This window comes from Musa acuminata, chromosome BXJ2-6, assembly GCF_036884655.1.
Source record: "Musa acuminata AAA Group cultivar baxijiao chromosome BXJ2-6, Cavendish_Baxijiao_AAA, whole genome shotgun sequence".
In the NCBI taxonomy this organism is placed as follows: domain Eukaryota; kingdom Viridiplantae; phylum Streptophyta; class Magnoliopsida; order Zingiberales; family Musaceae; genus Musa; species Musa acuminata.
In genome coordinates, this window is record NC_088343.1 from 2,869,476 (window position 1) to 2,890,984 (window position 21,509).

At 44.9% G+C, this 21,509-nt stretch overlaps 1 protein-coding gene across 1 annotated transcript; it reads left to right on the forward strand.

Annotated features, from left to right (window-relative positions):
* Positions 1-2,365: 2,365 nt before the first annotated feature.
* On the forward strand, positions 2,366-21,010 carry LOC135614249 (mediator of RNA polymerase II transcription subunit 14-like). The gene is made up of 6 exons (XM_065111401.1): positions 2,366-2,861; positions 4,219-4,686; positions 18,708-18,805; positions 19,594-19,767; positions 19,874-20,016; positions 20,119-21,010. Exons 1-4 carry the CDS (start codon positions 2,643-2,645, stop codon positions 19,631-19,633), a joined length of 825 nt encoding a protein of 274 aa, XP_064967473.1. The 5' UTR covers positions 2,366-2,642; the 3' UTR covers positions 19,634-19,767; positions 19,874-20,016; positions 20,119-21,010.
* Positions 21,011-21,509: the final 499 nt, after the last annotated feature.

A 21,509-nucleotide genomic window follows, 5' to 3' on the forward strand; every position in this document is an offset into this window, starting at 1 on the left:
GATTTGTTGACTCGGTCTTTTGTGCTTTATGGTCGGGTTCGATAAAGTAATGATTCCGTTGAGTTAATATTTTGTTGACGTGTTTTGTGATTCCGACTCTACATGCTACGCAAATCAAGTGGGGTGGAAGTATTAAGTAATGGGAATGATGTTTTGGTTAGTCAAACGAAGATGGTTATCAGAAACAGTTCATGTGTCAGATCACTCATAGTGTCCGCACGATCGGAATGTGGACATGGACAATTGATGATCGTTTGCGATTGACTCTGCAGGGGTGGACTCGGTTCCGTAATAATTGGACACTTCATCTCGTCCGAATGCATGCATGGATATATATATATATATATATATATATATATATATATATATATATATATATATATATATATATATATATATATATATATATATATATATGTAAGTGTTATTGTGTTGTATAAATTTATCATGTAATTATGTTAGACGTTCTTAAATTAGCGAGCGAATATTTCACGTAGATATATTTTTAACGATGACATATACAAAGTCTTCGTTAGTTCATTGTCTTCTTCTTCATCTATCATTCTTTTCTCTAAGGCTATTAAAGAAGACATGATTTGACTTATATTCTTTTTTCCCTCGAATTATAGATACACTCTTCAAAATTTTCGTGAATACTCATCACGAATATCGACAAATGCATTGAAAGTTGAACTTTTTTACATGTAGACATGTAAGAAAGAGTAGTCTCGTAGGACAGAATTTTGGACAAATTTATACGAAAAGCCTAGGCTTTGTTTTTTTTTTATCCTTTTTTATTTATCTCTATTAGTGCTCTCACTTTCTCTATAATTTCATTCTGTCCTACTGAGAGTAGATTGTCCGCTTAATTTCCCAACGAAATGCCAATCGAAAGCGGAAGTGATGCGAACCTACTTGGAGGTGATAATTAAGTGAAGGAAGAGTCAATGGGCAAATATCATGGAGGAAGGATCCAAAACTTTAGAAGTTTACGGGGCGATGCTCATTAAAGCTCTAATAAGCATCCACCCAGTTCAAGTAGCATGAGGCATTTGAAAGACTGGCGCATTGTAAGGATGGTCTTTTCCTTTATCTGGAGGATCAGTATGAACCAACAGAGATCAACACAACTCAGCCAACCCCACACTATAGTTAGAGTCATTGGCGAGTTGAAGCAGCATGGCGGATCAAAGATTCGACTACTAAAAAAAAAGAACAACAGCAGAGAGTAGATGGGAGCCAAGAGGCGCATTGCAGCTGGAGCAGAAGATTGAAGACTCATCAAAGGCGAGGAGTTGCAGTGTCGGCAAAGGCTTCGACGAGGACGTCGAAGGCATAAGTGGGGTAGAATGTCACAGACAAAGTTCTAAACTGGATGTTTGATGTAATACTTGTGTATGTCCGTGTCTTTCTATTTGTTTATGCTTTGAATAGCATAGAGGGACGACCAAAGGCTTGATAGTCCCATTTTAGTTGGGTTTGGTAGCCTCTTTAGGCTTGTAAATATAGGTTGTGTCGTGTGGACACGTGTGAGAGATTTTCGGTCTGTAATGGACCATTTTACCCCTTTGTTGTGTAACTGTTCAGATCTTGTAAAGTCTATTTGTAATTTGCATTGTCTATGAAGTGTTTTCGGAAATGTTTGCTTGTGGATCCCGAGTGAGACGTTTTCCCTAACCCGGTTTCTCTTTTATGAGTCCTAAGGGACTATAGGAGGCTGACCTTTGCGAATGGACACGCAAGGGTGCCATACGATTTAAGCAAAACCAGCTAAGTCCGTGACAATACGACACATTCTTTTCTTTTATTTTAGATAATTTATATTGAAAATGGGTATTTTTATATTAATTTCCAAATCGATAAATTACGCCTCAAATGTTTAAGGGTGAAACGTACTCCACAAGATACCACCTCATGCCCGATGGTGAGATCCACGTACACGTGTCAACAAATCAACTATCCCGGTTTCAGGATTGATTCAGTCTTGTCAACCAGGCAGAGTCCAAATATTTCACGCACCCAGCTCTTTCGGAGCCCCGCTTGGCCGAACGAAACTGGAGATGACACGTGGAGCCCATGAGAGAGATGGGGTGCGAGGGTGAGTCACATAGTGCGACGTGTAGTAGACAAGAAATATTTATCTGGGGGCAAAACAAAAGAAATGATTTCCCCACCGGTTAATTTGAGACAAGAAGTCTGCCCTCGTTATCGTTTGAGATTATACTGAGCTTCTTACGGACCCACTGTTTTCCTCCAATTGCATAGCAGGTATGATTTGCGAGTATTAAATCAGATGTAAGAAAAATATTTTTATGATGAAGTTGCGGCCACATAGATCACATGTGGACCAACCAACCCTTTCCCCCATTCCTGTTTGTCGTAAGCCCAAACCCGCACGCTCCAAATAGCCTGCCTTTCTCTCCGTGCGGGTCGCGGATCCTCTCTCTCTCTCTCTCCGGTCTTTGCACACTGTATTTGGTCGCTTCCTCCGCCCTCGAACGCCAGAAAACATCAATTGGAGCTGCGAATTCGATCTCGCCTTCCTTCGCTTTGCACCCGCGGCGCCCGGATTCGAGCCCGGCCGTCGAAACCCTAGCGCGCCCCCCCTCCGCCCCACACTTTGGGCGCCGGAGCGGAGGGCGATGGCGGCGGAACTGGGGCAGCAGACGGTGGAGTTCTCCGCCCTTGTGCGACGAGCCGCGGAGGATTCCTACCTCGCCCTCAAAGAGCTGGTGGAGCGGTCCCGGGCGCCGGAGGACCAGCGATCCGACTCCGAGAAGAAGATAGACCTCCTCAAGTTCATCGCCAAGACTCGGCAGCGGATGCTCCGCCTCCATGTGCTCGCCAAGTGGTGCCGACAGGTGATTCTCGTCCTCGTCTTTTTTTTTTTTTTGGCTTCTTTATTGCTCGCTGTGAACTGGTTTTTTGCCTAGGGTTTCTGAATGTGTTCCTTCTTGAGTGCCTCTAGGCTCCGGTAGATGGAAAGCCGCTTCATTTCTTAATCCATGGTACGGATTTAGTCTAGTGTCTGGATTAGTAGTTTATCTGGGGATGATCCTGGAAACCTAGTTCCAAACTGGTAGTCAGTCTTGGTGAATTTGGCGTTTTGGATATGCTTTAGGTTACAATAAGTGCAGCTTATTTCAGTTTTCTGGAGTGTTTTTCCCCCCTCCCTTTTAATGCATTTGAGCGACAATATGAAATTTATTAGTTTGTGATGCAGTACAACACGCTTTGTGCTCTAACAATTTTTTTCTACTAACCCCAAATGCTAAAACATCATTAAATCTTTAGTCTATTTGTATGTATTAATAGTTAAAAAATAGCAGATTATGTTTTGATGCAATTTAAGATGTAGCTAAATCCTTGAAGGTGAATTGTAAAATTAGAGAAATTTATTGGAACCATTATTTTGAGAATTTTCTCATTGGTGTTCTATATACTATTCTCAATCTTTGACATTTTTTATTTGAGACTGATTGTATCCTAATTTAGTAAGATGCTCTACAACTTTAGGAACCAAGTGAGTCGTTTTTATATGGTGCAGAAAATGTTTATCATGATTCACAACATATTAAATCTTTGTTGTCTAGACATGTTAGGAGAAATATTCCATAAAGCACAGATTAAGGATGTAAGTTGGGCAGTTTGGGTTTATTAGAGGTAAAACTTTATTGACCAAAGGTGAACACCCTCACCGCATGATGAACCCAATGTAATTTCTGAACTAGCTTGATAAACATGTACCTAATTCGAGGTGGAATCAAATTGATTCTCAAGGTATTTATGTCAGAAAAAGAAGTAAGCCACTGCATTCAATTTGTAAATGTTGATTGACAAAGCATGTTGTGCTTTTAATTGTCATTATCTAAATGTACAACTTTCCAGAAAGGTTGCACACTTTTTATGTTTGAATGATTTTTTTTGGAGTCTTCACTGGTAACCTTATTATAAAATCCTTTTGTGACATTATGCTTCTTGATTTTTTGGAGTCTTTTTTATTCACTTTGTCACTTGTTTTACATCCAGCATTTTCTTTAAATTAAGCTCAGAATCTGATTTGAAGATGGTGGTCTGTGCATTTATTCATTTGTTTGATGATCAATGTCAAAGTAGTCTTGTAAACTTTTGAGATGCCTTATTTATATAATTAAATTGTTGGCTCACGTTGTGTATCACATTAGATGACTGATTTGATCTTGAACTGGCATGGTTTAGGCGAAGTTCAAGATCAATGCAATACGCTTTGAGCTTATCTCTGATGGCACTGCAGCACAAGGAGCAAATACTAGTGCTTTGCAACTGGCCCAAGACGGTGAACTCGATTCAACTGGCCTAAAAACTCCTGGTTTGAAAATCATTTATTGGTTAGATGCTGACAAAAATGCCGGGGGATCTGATTTTAGTTCACGTCCATTTCTCAAACTTGAACCAGGGCAAGATACACAGATTAAGTGTCTACATAATTCCTTTGTATTAGACCCACTTACTGGCAAGGAAGCTATTTTTTCACTCGATCAAAGTTGCATTGATCTTGAGAAACTCCTGCTAAAAGCTATTGCATGCAATATACACACCCGTCTGTTTGAAATCCAGAGGGAGTTGAGTAAAAGTGTTAACATTTGTCGAGGTACAGGTGATGTTGTACTGAAGAATGATGGAAGTATGGTAGCAGATCTAAGAAAGGTTAGTAATGAATAAATTTATTCTTCATTTGTCATATGAGTTATCTGTTTCTAAGATACATGTGTAGATTTCATGATTGGGGTCTTTAGGATCAATAAATGTTTAAATGGTTCTAGTAAAAATATTTTTAAGGTGCTGGCCTATATCACTGTTGATTACATGGTTTCATTCATATTGGCTAGATTTTCTTGGTTATACTTCTTCCATTTTGTTCATCTGTATTCAAATTCAATTACAAAGTCCCCACATGATTGACCCAAAACAATTAGCTGATCTATTTGTATTTCATTAATATTCATACAAACTTTAATTCCATAAAGAAATGCAATTAATATTTGAAAATACTCCCATAGCGTCACAAATCATGATGCAAGGAAATGTTCTTTGGCTTACAGAATATTGTAGAATGGATCCATAGGAGAAAATGGATTCTAAGGGTAAGGAAGTTAAGTTGAAGCGGGGAATGTTCATGTGGGTAGACTTTTGAGCTGCAGGCTGTGGCTAGATCTGGTCATCATGTATTTGCTTGGGAAAAATATTAGAAAAGCCTCCTTGGTGGTGTTCCAGGGGTTTTCAACATTAGATCAGTGCTAATGTAGACTTGAGTTGATCATGCTTATCTAAGGCATTTTGGTGGCGCGAGGTGGAAAGATGTTACTTCAAACTGTCCTGTTCTGTGAAGAGGCCTAATTATGTCTAACGCTATTGAATTAATTTAATACAGTAATCTCATGCTCTTTGTTGTCCCATGCAAGGTTTGCAATACCGAATGATACCACCTGGTAAGGGCAGTACATATCAGTCCATCAGCAGACCAGTACACAAACCGCCCGCTACCGAACTGTCACGGACAAAATTCTAAACAGGGTGTTTGATGTAATGCTTGGGTATGTCCGTGTCTTTTATTATGTTCATGCTTTGTACAGCATGTAGAGGGACGGCCGAAGGCTTATAAGTCCCATTTTAGTTGGGTCGGTGGCCGCTTTAGGCTTGTAAATAAAGGTTGTGTCATGTGGACACGTAGGAGAGATTATTCGGTCTGTAATGGACCATTTTACCCTTTGTTGTGCAACTATTCAGAGCTTGTAAAGTCTGTTTGTAATCTGCATTGTCTATGAAGTGTTTTTCGGACATGTTTGCTTGTGGATCCCGAGTGAGGCGTTTTCTCTGTCTCGTTCTCTCTTTTGTGGGTCCTAAGGGACCAGGGGAGGCTTCGGGGAGGCTGACCTTTACGGACGGACGCGCAAGGGTGCCGCACGACTTAGGCAAAACCAGCTAAGTCCGTGTCATATGGTATCAGAGCGGGACAAGCACTCATAGAAACACTTAGCGTGCAAACGTGGGGGACCTAGCGGGGCTGCGTTGAGGGCAGTCAGCACACGCGCGACCGTTATGGGAAAACGGGCATGGAGATGTAGGAAAAAGGAGTCGCTCAGTGGAGCGGGCATCTGAGATTGGCATTCAGAGGAATGGCCAACCCTTCGCGCAAGAGGCACCACGAGAACAGACAAGCTTGGAAGAATTTGAAGCGCACAAGGGTTGGGATGGCTGAGTTTGAGCTACGGCTCAACGTTGACAACCATTCCGGATGGCGCTCATGGCAAGCGAGGCGCTTGGCAAAAGGATGAGACCATGCAAGGTGGAATGAGTTGCTCAACGACCAAAAGAGTTATGCAAAGCTCACAGAGGTGAGGGGAATTGCTAGCTCGAAGAATTTGGTACTCATGCAGGGGCTTGTATGCGGACGATGGAATGTTCGTGGCCATCCCAAGGCGACCGAAACTCGGCGCCATGGAGCATTGAAACTTTCTCTTCGGCATGTGAAGGATACGTTCGTAGGAGGCTGAAGTGTGCAACGAGTTCAGCATGTTGCTAGGCCTTGAGGGGTGCAGCGGGGGCTGTATTGACATGGAGTCGCAATCTAGCAAGTGCGTTTGCAAGAGGCAGAACAGTGCACAGTTTGTTCAGCAGATCGGAGTAGTCCAAGGGGATGGTGGTCTCCGAAACGAAGAGAGATGTTGCTCCAATGGGATAGTTATCCAGGAGGGATAAGTCCCGGCTCTCCAGAGGGAGAATCATGTGAGACGGACCTCACATGTTGAGGAGGAGTACCTCAACAAACCACAACTCCACGAAGCTCGATGGACTGAGCAAGCGGCGAGGAGTTGTCCCATGATCTCGCTCGAGAGAATGCATTGGTGGATGCATTGCGAGATCAAGTGGGGGAGCGACCCAAAGCAACACAAATGAAGGCACACTTGGAGTCGATATGGAGATCAGACTCAAGGGACGGCTGACCCGTGGAATGGTGGGCGCGAGGGCCACCATCAACTCAATGCAAAAACGAGGAGCGGAGCAACTTGGGTGTAACTTGGCGAAGTACCCAAGCCGCATGAAGGGAGCCAGCATAGAAGATGGAACATGGAGCAGAGGCATAGTGCTTTCCAGGGACAGAGGTCAAGGACATGAACTCTTGCAGAGGCAAGAGCAGGATCATGTTGTTCCATGGGTCATTCATTCTGACGGAGCGGACTCATCTTGCATGGTGCCAAAGACGAAGGGAGCTTCGGGGCACATGCACTTCATCTCGGAGGAGCATTTGATGGAAGAACTAAGGCGACTCAATTTGCGGAGGCGAAGTTGAGTTCAGAAGGCCTTAGCACGGGGCAAGAGGATGCAGAGGCGGGTACTCTTGAAGAATATGCCACAGTGTTGTCATTCAAGTTGTTGTGAAGGAGGCGGTGCGCAGCGAAGATTGTGCTGGTAGGGGCAGAGGCCAGGATCCAGACAATGGTGCACTGATTGCAGCGAAGTCGGGGGACTTCGGGAGCTACTAGGCGACGGACTGTCCTAGAGCGGTGCTTCATCTTGGTGTGACCCAAGAGTGGGTGGATGAAGGTCGATTGCCAAAGAAGCAAACAAAATCGAAGGTGGAGGAGACCCTGCGATGTATTGGCAGAGGCCACACATGGAGGGTTCACAATTCGAGTTTATTCCACAAGGATCAGAATGCAATGGAGATGTCACCAGGAGGCGACATGGTGCAGCGGATCGTGGTGGAACAGTTCGTGGCAATGCGATACACACGACTTTGTCCTGTGAGGGATGAGATCATATGGAGGTATGATCGGGAGCTACTGGGAGCTTCGCTTTGGTGAACAACACGACGGCAAGAAGGGCTATGGATTCAAGGAGTGAAGGCTATGGTACCGCAGAGGCGGGTCTTCCGGGCGTGCACCGAATTTTGCATCGGATGAAAACCTTGGTCATCAGCATATGGGGGCTGGGTTCCACCAAGGGAAAAGTTCGAATGCAAGTACCAGTGAGTTCCATGGGAGGGACTTGATCATACAGAGGTATGATCGAAGCAGCTGGAGAGTTGGACTGCTCCAGAGCTCACATTCGCTTAAGGGAGCCCGACAAGTCAGAGGACAAGGTCGAGTAAGCGAACGTTGCTACCAAGGAAGCTAAGGAGAACAGAATCGGTGCAAACCCTACAATGTGATGGCAGAGGCCATGCATGGGAGTTGCAGTCTGTCTTTCCATCGACCAAACAGATTGCTTGGAGAACACAGAGGTGTTGAAGCAGGAGGTCGAAAGGGGCGAGGAAGCGACGATGAGTCCAGAGGGACTTAGCTACCCAAAATCAAGCATCAGTTAGAATGGAGGTGGACTCAGAGGAGTGCCACGGAGACATATCTACTGATCATGGAGAAAAGGGATGCAGAGGCGAGGTGACGGATAGTAGGGCCATGGGCATGGCAGCGCCATGGTACCGCAGAGGCGGGACTTCCGTCAAAGTCATTGATCCCTTGCTCTCACGGAGGGAGAGTGCTTGGTCGTGAAAGGGGCCGAGGAGGTGGAGCATGCAGAGGCATTCTCCAAGTACCGAGACAAGGCTGAAGGGCAGAGGCCAAGAAACTTCGTAAGACCGGTGTCAACAAGTTTCTCATCAAGATAGCCGTAAGTGAAGGACTTCGGGTCATGCAAGAGTGCACGACCAAGGAATGAAGCAGGCAGTACGCGGTGCTGTACCTTTGCTACTCAGTGGAGTAGGCGGCAGGGTTGATGGAGAAGACGGTACAATCCCAGAGGCGACCTCATCTATCAGAGAATTACTCCAAGTTGGGGTGAAAACTTCCTGCATTCCAGAAGTTCAATGGCATTGAGAAGGTGAATCACAGTAGCTAACTCAACGCAAGGAGTGCAAACACTTCAAGTGCTTCAGAAGTGTGAGCAAAGAGCAGGCGAAGACCAGTAACCAGCTCGATGCATGAAGTACAACCTCGAGGAGGCGGGCGAAGTCAAGTAACCTTTGCCTTCTCAACTCTTAAGAGAATTGGGCGAAATCGAGTACCCCAATTCTCTTATTTATCCAGCAGAAGAGCTCTGCAAAAGTTCAAAGACCCTTCGAAGATGATGGAAGATAATAGTTGTCAAATCCTCACCAACGGTGATCAGTGCTACTGAGAGTAGATTGTCCGCCTCATTTCCCAACGAAATGCCAATCGATAGCGGAAGTGATGCGAACCTACTTGGATGTGACAACTAACAGAAAGAAGAGTCAATGAGCAGATTTTGTGGAGGAAGGACCCGAAACTTCAGAAGTTTGCGAGATGGTGCTCGTTAAAGCTCCAACAAGCATCCACCCAGTTCAAGCAGCGTGAGGAATTTCAGAGAGACTGGCGCAGTAAGGATGGTCTTTTCCTTCATCTGGTAGATCCGCAGGAAGCAACAAGGATCAACACAACTCAGCCAACCCCACAACAGAGTCAAAGTCATTGGTGAGTTGTAGCAGCATGGCGGATCAAAGGTTCGACTACTCAAAAACAGCAGCGGAGAGCAGCTGGGAGCCAGGAGGCGCATTGCAGCTGGAGCAGAAGATTGACGACTCAGCAAAGGCGAAGAGTTGCAGTGTTCACAAAGGCTTCGACGAGGACGTCGAAGGGATAAGTGGGGGAGAATGTCACGGACAAAATTCTAAACAGGGTGTTTGATGTAATGCTTGGGTATGTCCGTGTCTTTTATTATGTTCATGCTTTGTACAGCATGTAGAGGGACGGCCGAAGGCTTATAAGTCCCATTTTAGTTGGGTCGGTGGCCGCTTTAGGCTTGTAAATAAAGGTTGTGTCATGTGGACACGTAGGAGAGATTATTCGGTCTGTAATGGACCATTTTACCCTTTGTTGTGCAACTATTCAGAGCTTGTAAAGTCTGTTTGTAATCTGCATTGTCTATGAAGTGTTTTTCGGACATGTTTGCTTGTGGATCCCGAGTGAGGCGTTTTCTCTGTCTCGTTCTCTCTTTTGTGGGTCCTAAGGGACCAGGGGAGGCTTCGGGGAGGCTGACCTTTGCGGACGGACGCGCAAGGGTGCCGCACGACTTAGGCAAAACCAGCTAAGTCCGTGTCAGAACGGTATCGCTGATTGAGGTTGTTATTGTCGACGGTGACCGAGGGAGAAAGTGAAAGAAGAGGGAGAAGAGGAAGAAAGAAATGAGAAAAAAAAAGAACCTGCAGATCGGCGCTGCTCTCCTCCTCGTTTGTCGGTGACTTCTCATCCGCGCACGGGGGGAAGAGTCATTGGCGTCGTGGGGCGAAGAGAGACAATGCCTCAACGAAATTATATATATATATAAAGGCGACGTCGCCGCGTGGGGAGAAGGCAGATTTTTTTTCTTCGGGCGACATCATAATTTTTTTTTTTTCTGTAATGTCGCTCGAGAGGCGATGTGGCCCCGTGTGGGGAGAAGAGAGATATACTGAGCGGTTTATCTCTTATATATATATATATATATATATATATATATATATATACCGAATGATATACCGAAATATGTCGCTCTGTCATAAACGGTCGTCGCGCACCCGCAACAACTCCGTTCAACGAACCGTTCGTCGCTCACACCCACATGTACAGCTTCTTGACATGTTGTTTTCTCTTGGTTTTGGGGCATTTTGCTTGTAAAAATGTAAGTTCGAACAAGCTGCAACGTTACAAAGCGACCGCTCACCGAACCGAGCAAAACAACCCCAAAATAGTTCCGTTTTCGCGTGCCACGGGGGCTAGCGAACAAACTGCCTCCGCTCACCAAAACGTCAGCCATCTCAGCCCCTTTGAATCCCCCGGGTGGCACAGGGCTGGATGGGGCTTTGGTTATATATCGGGCGTTGAACTCTCATTCACAAGTTCGCACGTGACCTTTACGGGGACTTGTTTTCACGCCCGGGACCAGGTGAGCGGCTGTTTGTGGGCTTGCAGCTGTTCGTTCATCCTTCTAAAGCCTTGTTTTCTCCTTCTCCCTCTTTTCTCTTGTGCACACAAGGTGCTCGCTGATTTGCTTGTAAAGCTTCCCCTTTTCGTGAGACTTCGAGACTTGTCCGTCGCTCGCCCTTTTTAACTAATCAACTTTCTCTCTTTTACAGGTCCTTCGGGACCTGCGTGAGGTTACAAGTTGGCTGACCCTTTGCGGAGCAATATAGCAAGGGCGGAGCGCGACTTAGGCAACGCAAGCTAAGTTCGCGTCTTTGCCACGAGTGGGCCTCGCGACTTAGGCAACATAAGCTAAGTTCGCGTCATTGGCCGCAAGGGTGCCTCACGCCTTAGGCAATTCTAGCTAAGGCCGTGACATTGTGGTATCAGAGCGGGCAAGCACTTCGAGCGAGCAGCGAACGAACTTCGCAACTTCGCCATGGCAAAGCATCGTGGCGAATCAAGCAAGACGGGGCAAGCCGGACCCTTGCCCCAAGCAACCGAAGGTGGGCTGCATGTGCATACTCGCTCTCATGCTGTTGGAGCCGCTCAAGAGGAGCGCGACAGCGAAAATGACGAGCGAGAAGTTGGCTACTCTCCGCGAGCGGAGGAAGCGCAATCGGGAGCGTTAACTGGGAAAAAGAGTCACAAGGAGAGACTCGCAACGGCGGAAACCCGCCTGGATGTTCTTGAAGCGAGCATGGAGGAACTCTACCATGGCCAACAAAGACTTGTTGGGGTAGAGAGCTCGCAGGAAGAAGCGGAGTCCAGGATCGATAAGGTCGAGGCCCTAGTCGACCGACTGTCTAATGACACCAAAGACTCCGTGCAACACTTACAGGATGTTGTGGCAGAACTCACTGCAAAGGTGGCCATGCTCACAAGAATATTAAATGCGGGAGGAAGCAACACCCACGTTGCACCGTCACAAAATTTGAGGGCACCTAAGCCCCATGGATATGGAGGAGCCAGAGATGCCAAAGAGCTCGAGAACTTTCTGTTTGACATGGAACATGATACCGGGGAGGGTACAAATGCAGAATGGATTTCGAAAGAGCACCGAAATAACAGTAGTTCAGATAGAAAATGTCACAAAAGGCAAGGAACGCACTTTTGAAGAAACTTCGGTAAAACGAAATATAGCTCACCACCAAGTTTAAAATCGCAATGGGATACAGAAAGTTCACCACCCAACGGAAATTAAACGAGGATACAGAACTAGAAAATAAAAGACTCACCACTCAAGGACGCATCCAAGAGATACAGAGTTCAAGGGGTTCTCTAAGAGCTTCTGTCCAGATATCATCAGTTTCTAAAGTCCTTTCTAAGTCCTAAACACCAAAATAAATACTAGTGCATGAAACAACCCTTCATGCATAGGAAATTTCGAAATTAAGTGTTTACAGCTACTAACCAACTATTTTAATGCACTCATTGGTAATGAAGAAATGTTCACAGCTGCTAACCAACTCCTTTAATGCATTCCTTTGTCTTGAAGAAAAGCACCTTGAAACAGCTTTAACTTTGTGCAGAGAATATGCTGATGAGCTGTCATATTTGAGTGTGCTGAGATCAAGATTATGAGGCATCATTATTGACTGAAAAAGATACTAGATCATAATCAAGGCTCATATAGTCAGATTGTAGTAAATTAGACACTCCCGTGTCAGAACAATACTTCTGAGCCACGAGGCCCGATTCTGAAGATACCAAAGTTTCGATAGCAACAATGTATCTGAACGGAGATGCGAAACTTTGGTGGCGAACCCGTTAGGAGGAGATCCAACAAGGTCAGTGTCGAGTCGACACTTGGGAGGACTTGAAGCGGGAGTTGAGAACTCAGTTCCTACCGGAGAACACAGAATTCGTCGCAAGAAGGAAGTTGAGACAACTCCGCCAAAGTTCCACCATCCGAGACTATGTGAAACAATTTTCTGCACTGATGCTGGACATACAGGACATGTCCGAGAAGGACAAGTTGTTCAGTTTCCTCGATGGTGTGAAACCATGGGCTCAGCAGGAGCTAAATCGAAGGAATGTTACCGACGTGGTCGGGGCAATTGCTGCTGCAGAAAGGCTCACCGACTTTGTTTCCTCTGAAGACCCAGCAAGAAGGAAACAATCTTCAGGCAATCGTCCTCCAAAACATTCTCGAAGGAAGGAGCTAGGGGGCGAACAAAAGAAGAAGAGCTCCCACAAAGGACCGAACCCGAAAGGCAAGGCCTCAAAGCTTGGAGGGTGCTTCTTGTGCGGAGGACCGCACATGGTGAGGAAGTGCCCACAAAAACAGGCACTCAATGCTTTGACGGCTTCCATCCACCCCCCCCGATCGGACAAGGGCAAAGCTGTTGCTCTTAGTTCGAGCAGTTCTGAATCCAGTAGCGACGACGAGGAGTTGCAAGGCCCGCGAATAAGAGCAATGCGTTTGTTGAACGCTATGCGGGGTCAAGTGGGGGAGAACATGAAGACAAAAGCACAAAGAGCAGGAAATAGTGAGTTGATGTATGTGGACATCAAACTAAATGGCCAAACGACTCGTGCAATGGTGGACACGGGCGCTACCCACAACTTCATAGCCGATCGTGAAGCACAGCGACTTGGGTTGATCTTGGAGAAGAGCCCAAGCCGAATGAAAGCGGAACTCGGAGGCCAGGCGAATCTCCGGGTTGGCGAAGGGAGTTCCCATCAAAATTGGGACATGGAGCGGAAACACCAACATGATGGTCGTACCACTGGACGACTTCCAAGTGATTCTTGGAATGGAGTTTATGCACGCGGCGAAGCTGGTGCCGATGCTGTTCTTGAACTCCCTATGTATGATGGGAGGTGATGACCCCTGCGTGGTTCCCGTCTCTCGGAGAGGAACCAAGGAGCCCCAACACATTTCGGCATTACAATTGAAGAAAGGGGTGCGAAAAGGCGAATTGACATTCGTGGCTGCTATGAAGCTAGAGCCACTCAACGAGGCCATTCAAGAACCTGCTGTGGTGGCGAACGTCCTGAAAGAGTTCAAAGACGTTATGCCACCCGAGTTGCCAAAGACTCTTCCACCACGCAGAGGCGTGGATCATAGTATCAAGCTGGAGCCAGGAGTGAAGCCTCCAGCGAGACCACCCTACCGCATGCCCCCGCCATAGTTGGCAGAACTCAGGAAGCAGTTAGATGAACTGCTAAGCGGTGGTCTCATCCGCAGCTCTAAAGCACCTTTCGGAGCTCCAGTTCTCTTCCAGAAGAAACAAGATGGGAGCCTCCGATTATGTGTCGACTATCGAGCCCTCAACAAAGTGACGGTGAAGAACAAGTATCCCATCCCGCTCATTGCGGACTTGTTCGACCAATTGGGCAAGGCTAAGTATTTCTCAAAACTCGACCTTCGATCGGGATATTGGCAGGTGCGCATTGCTGAAGGCGACGAGGCGAAGACTACCTGTGTAACCAGGTATGGAGCGTTTGAGTTCTTGGTGATGCCTTTCGGCTTAACCAACGCTCCGGCCACATTCTGCACTCTCATGAACTAGTTATTCAAGGAGTATTTGGATAAGTTTGTGGTCGTCTACCTGGACGATATCATCGTCTACAGTCAAACGCTCGAGGAGCACGTCAAGCACCTTCGGACGATTTTCAAGGTTCTCAGGGAGAACATTTTATTCGTGAAAAGGGAGAAATGCTACTTTGCTCAAACTGAGATCCTATTCTTGGGGCATCGAATCGGTGGTGGCTCCATTCGGATGGATAAGTCGAAGGTGCAAGCAGTTGCGGAATGGCGAACTCCAAAGAAGGTGCCAGAGTTGAGATCCTTCCTTGGTTTCGTCAACTACTATCGCCGCTTCATAGCGGGATATTCGAAGCGGGCAACCCCACTGACGGAGTTGCTGAAGAAGGAGCAGCCTTGGAGGTCGTTTGACAAATGTGAGATAGCATTCCAAGATCTGAAGGCTGCTGTTCTAGAAGAATCGGTACTCAAATTGTCAAATTATGGAGAGCCCTTTGAAGTCCATACAGATGCTTCGGACTTCGCCATTAGAGGGGTGCTCATGCAGGAAGGTCATCCGGTGGCCTACGAGAGCCGCAAACTCAACGAGACCGAGCGGCAGTATCCAGTGCATGAGAAGGAGATGACAACAGTGATCCACTGTCTACGAGTTTGGCGACACTATCTCCTCGGGTCGCGATTTGTGCTGAGGACAAACAACATCGCCCTGAGCTATTTCCAAACTCAGAAGAAGCTCTCCCCAAAGCAGGCGCGGTGGCAGGACTTCCTGGCTGAATTTGATATGGCAATGGAGTACAAGCCCGGGAAGGCGAATGTCGTGGCCGATGCACTGAGTCGGAAAGTGGAATGCGTGAATGCCGTACAACTGGAGGGCAGAGGCCAAGCAAGTCAGTTGCACTCCAACTTCCTTTCCCGAATCAGGGATGGGCTGTATAGTGATCCCCAAGCAGTTATCCTGATGCAGCTCATCAAAGAAGGCAAAGCACGGCGATTCTGGGTCCAGGAGGGACTCATTTACACAAAAGGGAATAGGGTTTATGTTCCTCGAGTGGACAACTTAAGGCGTGAGCTCTTAAAAGAGTGTCACGATTCCCTTTGGGCTGGACACCCAGGCATTCACAGAACATTGGCTCTCGTGGAGAGGGCCTTCTATTGGCCGAAGATGGGGACTGATGTGGAGGAGTATGTTCGAACATGCCTTACTTGCCAACAAGACAAGGTGGAGCAGCGGAAGCCGGTGGAACTCTTGTAGCTGTTGCCCATACCAGAAAGGCCGTGGGAGAGCATTTCCTTGGATTTCATATCAAGCTTGCCACTTGTAGGGAGACTCGGGTCGATCCTCGTGGTGGTCGATCGGTTTTCGAAGTATGCAACCTTCATTGCTGCTCCCCTACACTGTTCAGCAGAGGAGGCGGCTAAGCTGATGATGAAGGATGTAGTGAAGTATTGGGGAGTCCCACACAACATCATTAGCGATCGAGACGCTCGGTTCCTGGGACGATTCTGGACCGAGTTGTTCAAATTGTTGAGGTCAAAGTTATACTTCTCTACAAGCCTCCACCCCCAGACGGATGGCCAGACTGAAAGGATAAACTCGCTCTTGGAGCAATATCTCTGGCACTACGTGAGTGCCAATCAACGAGATTGGGTGAAGTTGTTGGACATTGCCCAATTCTCCTACAACTTACAGCGGAGCTCTGCATCTAACAAGAGCCCCTTCGAGATCATTACTGGACAACAACCGTCGACTCCGCACACCATGGCAATTGGGTATACTGGGAGTAGTCCATCAGCCTATCATTTTGCAAAGGAGTGGCATCGAAATGCAGATATTGCACGGGCTTACTTGGAGAAGGCGGCAAAAAGAATGAAGAAGTGGGCAGACTTAGGAAGGCGACCGCAAGAGTTCAAAGTTGGCGATTTGGTGTTGGTAAAGCTCCAACCAGCATCCCTCCAATTCTTTAGGAACAGAGTCCACAAAGGATTGGTGCGCAAGTATGAAGGACCCTTCCCAATTATCAGCAGGGTAGGCAACGTGTCTTACAAGTTGCAACTGTCGGCGTGGTTCAAAATTCACAACGTTCTTCACGCCAGCAACCTAAAAGCCTACCACTCGGATCCGCAAGATGCTTCCCGAAGTGTTCCAACTCGGCTACCTCCCATCACAGCCTTCTACGAGAAGCGAGTGGAAACCATTCTGGCGGACCGCAAGATAAAGCTACCCAACGGAGCTGAGCAAACAGAGTACTTGGTGAAATGGCGAAAGCTTCCCCGAACTGAAGCCAGTTGGGAGCCTGAAGACGCCCTGCGACATGAAGAAAAAGTCATCAACAACTACCATCAAGCGTTGACGAGGGCGTCGACAGTTTAAGTGGGGGAGAATGTCACGAACGGTCGTCGCGCACCCGCAACAACTCCGTTCAACGAACCATTCGTCGCTCACACCCACATGTACAACTGCTTGACATGTTGTTTTCTCTTGGTTTTGAGGCATTTTGCTTGTAAAAATGTAAGTTCGAACAAGCTGCAGCGTTACAAAGCGATCGCTCACCGAACCGAGCAAAACAACCCTAAAACAGCTCCGTTTTCGCATGCCGCGGGGGCTAGCGAACAAACTGCCTTCGCTCACCAAAACGTCAGCCATCTCAGCCCCTTTGAACCCCCCGGGTGGCACAGGGCTGGATGAGGCTTCGGTTATATACCGGGCGTTGAACTCTCATTCACAAGTTCGCACGTGACCTTTACGGGGACTTGTTTTCGCGCCAGGGACCAGGTGAGCGGCTGTTTGTGGGCTTGCAGCTGTTCGTTCATCCTTCTAAAACCTTGTTTTCTCATTCTCCCTCTTTTCTCTTGTGCACACAAGGTGCTCGCTGATTTGCTTATAAAGCTTCCCCTTTTCGCGAGACTTCGGGACTTGTCCGTCGCTCGCCCTTTCGAACTAATCAACTTTCTCTCTTTTACAGGTCCTTCGGGACCTGTGTGAGGTTACAAGTTGGCTGACCCTTTGCAGAGCAATATAGCAAGGGCGGAGCGCGACTTACGCAACGCAAGCTAAGTTCGCGTCTTTGCCACGAGTGGGCCTCGCGACTTAGGCAACGCAAGCTAAGTTCGCGTCATTGGCCGCAAGGGTGCCTCACGCCTTAGGCAATTCTAGCTAAGGCCGTGACAGCTCGGTACACAGTATCATACCGAGAAAATCTCGAAATTCGATTCGGTACGAAATTTCAATCCTTGGTCCCATGAACATAAAGGTTGGTTTTTTATTCATATTGTCAATTTTGAACTGGATGCCTGTGAGTTCTTTGATGTATCTAGCATGAATGACATCTTTTTTTTTTATCTTAATATGTGCATCCTGAATGATCCAGATTAGATGGTATCTTTTGGTCATTAATTTTGATTTTCAATGCTATAATGATCGTCTATCATAAATATCATTCTTTATTTGCTTGTGTATAAGCCTAGCTACTTTATCGTGGATGTAACTTTTTGTTCAGAGTAGCATACTGTTAGCAACTAGCTTCATCAACTTGGACTCCTTTCAAGTCCTTGGATTCCCATGAGGAGGGTGTTGAAAATATTCATTGGTTTTGGTGGAAAAAAATCATTAGTTGATTGACTCAATGCCTTTACCATAAAATCACTTGTCAGTTTATATCTGCTCCTTTAAACTAGTTGATTAAGAATAAAACAAAGAAAGAGAAAAACTATTCTATATTGGATTCAGTGATAATCTTCTTTTTGTGTTGAAAGGCAAAATTAATGTTGTGATCTGAAGTGATTTTTAGTTTTTGTTCAAACCGATAAATGAAAAGTTATATGCCACTTATTGAAGCTTCTCTAATGGGATATTATGATTATCCTGCCTACTGGCTAAGGTTTCTGATTAGATACAGGTTATTATGAAGAAGTCTGGTAGGTGTCCTTTTTGCCTTTAAATGATGATTCAAGTTTTACCAAGCTATCTTTATAAGCACAAAAGTCTAATTAACCTGAAATCTCTGAGAAATTAGTCAGTGAATTGGAAGTATTATGTCATAAATTTCTTGGTAGTTGTCTTTTAACTAATATATAATATGCTAGATTGAGATTCCATAATAAGTATCTAGGTGATGTTTGTTTGATTTGATGAACCCTAGCATTTTTAAAAGTTGAGTCAAATGACGTTGAACATTCTTTCTTAGTTTCTTGTTTTTGACTTGATAGTTCTATACTTGTTCTTTCATGACAACATGAATATTCGAAGTAGCTTTTTAACTTTTCTAAGTATTTTGCAGAAGGATGAAAACTCTAGTATTGAGGATTATTTTGGGGATGAAGTACTAAAAGTGCGAGCTTGTGGGATGTCATTTATTACACTTGGAATAAATATCCGGTTAGTTAATCTTTTTAACTTGTGACATCAGTAAATGTTGCTTTATTTTTTGTGGTGTTTAGTTTTAGAGCATAGCTTCTTAGTGTCAACCACAACAAGAATCATGTGATGTTATAGGAAATTCGGTTTTCATGGTTTCAACCTTCTACAAAAGTAGATATGTTCTAGAATAACCAAATATCGTAAATGACTCCCTTAAATTCTTAGCATCATAATTGATCCTAAATTTCTTCTGACAACGTGTTGGCATCAATATTGTTGTATGTAAATTTCTTGGGACAGAAGATTGACATATTATGTATTGCATTTAGCTCACTTGTAAATCTAGCATTGTTCCTAATATAAAGCACAGTAAGTAACAAGCAGGTAGGTAATTTCATAGTTTAAAGGAAGATCCCACAATTGAGGTGCTTTCTTGAGTGCAGAATTTCACATCGGCATGCTTCTTGATAACTATGTTTAGTAAATTGTTTACAGATATCTAGGATCAGAGATCCTCATAGATTGATTTTGTTTTTATCAAGTAAAATATTTAATATATGAAGATTTAAAACAATCATTATGTACTTCAATAAAAGATTTATTAGTTGCATGGAGTGGGACATGCATGTTCTAGTTACGTTGGCTTGAGTCTGTACTTGACTTGATCCATCCTTGGGAACTATTTTATCATATTTCTACTGATTGCACTTCCATTTGTGTATTTGTCAATTATTTTTGTCCCTTCCCTATGATTTGTAATTTTTGATTTGTTGATGTGCCTTAACTTGCGACGGCTGCTATTACAGCGAATGTCAAAATCAATCAAAATGGTTTCTAAAGGTGTGATGAAGGAACACCTTCTGCTTGTTGCAAACAGCATGACTTGCACTGGAAAACTTATCGGTTTCAACACTGGTGGTTATAAGGCGCTCTTTCGTTCTTTCAAAGTTGAAGTACCATTTACTGAAGCCACTTTATTTGTAAGTGCATGTCTGAATATTTAAGCTCTTCTTTGTTCATTTACATCAAGTGTGCTTTTTAATTTTGTCTGATAATAACATTAGAATGTTTCTATTCTTCTTGCAGACACCAATGAAATGCTTTGAAAGAGCTGCTGAGAAGCGTCAGGTTGATTCATTAGCCAGTGTGGTTTCATCCTGTTCATGGGGCAAAAATGTGGCTATTGGGACTGGTGCACACCATTCCAGATTCTTTGGGATAAGAAACAGGTTCCATTTTCCATTCACCCAATACCATGTACCCATGACTTTATTGAAATATTTGTACATATAATGAATGAGAGTTAATTTACCTTATTTCTGCTGTGACAGATGGCAATGAACAAAGATATTGGAAAAGGAGTCTATGACTTTCTGGAGTTATCAAGGGAGACATCCAGTGGAGAAGCAACTGGCAGATATCTAGCAGATGTTGATGAAATGGCAGAAGAAAATGGAATTTGTCTATCACCTGACCTCGATGGATGTATGACTTTTGATGATGTTGAGTACAACTTTCAGAAAAGGATTGGCCTGGTAAATGGAAAATCTGGCGAGTCTAGCTGGGAAGTGGATCCAGTTTCGGTCAAGTCAGGTAACCGGGAGGGATGGGGAGATAAAGAATCAACTCATGTGGACAACTGTGAATCCCCAGCAACCAAACATAATGTTTGGTCTAGTTGGGATTCCATCCAAGTGAAACAAAAGACTGTTGAATCTGAGAATCTGGCAGGTGATACTGTACCTGGTGAAGATATGGATGCACAGAAACATTCTGGCACAGCAGATGAGTCTGTTGCATGGGGGAAATGGACGGCAGACGGGAACTCAACTGCCTGGGACAAATTGTCTCACAGGAATTGTTGGAATGAGGCAAGCAAGACCAAGGTGGATTTGAAACATGGTGATGAGAGAGATTAGTTGAGAAAGAGGTGAACAGGAGAAGGGAAGGGAAACATAGGTTCAACAGCCACAACCTAAGTTCCTCAACTTGTTTTCCAATAGGCTTGGCTAATGAAAGGATACACTACATCTGTTATGTATTAAAGCATCAGTAACTTACCTGGCATTGACATTTGAAAAGCACCCACAACTGCTCTAAATAAGTCATCAATAACTTATCTGATGGGCTTTTCTGAAAAGGAAGCATAAGTGTTCTAAACAAGGTTTAAACTAGAACAATTTAAATGTATCTCTAAAGGCTTAAATTTATTTATTGGTCTCATCTGCTGCAGTGTACATATGGTGGTGGGTATTGTTCATACTACAGTGACAGAAATAGTAAAGAGCCCCATTACAAATGACTTTAAACCAAATGAAGCCCAAACTAAACTTAAACAAATTGCACAAAATCCAGTATCAAAACCTTTAAGCTAGTAGATAAGAAAATTTAATAAACTCTTGGGTGGATCAGCAGGCCTTGATGTTTCATCGATGGCTATCAGAGACTGGCTAATGCTTCCACCTTCCCTATTGGTTATGCATACCTTCATGCAGCAGATCAGAGGTGTTTAATCTCACATCATCTAGACGTCTGAGCCCTAACCCAGGGACTTTGGATGCTGCTGTTAGTGCCTTGATTTGGAGATTGTTACTTCTCATGTCATCAGGATTGGGTTTTATGACCTTGCTTAGAATTGCTTTACACAACCTTATTTCGATGATCGTAGAAACCATCCAATCCAATGTTATATACTATGATGTATAAATGCTTATGGCTATCA

Excerpts from the sequence above, each read along its gene's own strand:
- LOC135614249 (XM_065111401.1), top strand. The coding sequence starts at position 2,643 with ATGGCGGCGGAACTGGGGCAGCAGACGGTGGAGTTCTCCGCCCTTGTG. Across the intron at positions 2,862-4,218 it reads TCGCCAAGTGGTGCCGACAG|GCGAAGTTCAAGATCAATGC; the intron begins GTGATTCTCGTC and ends GGCATGGTTTAG. Across the intron at positions 4,687-18,707 it reads TGGTAGCAGATCTAAGAAAG|AAGGATGAAAACTCTAGTAT; the intron begins GTTAGTAATGAA and ends AGTATTTTGCAG.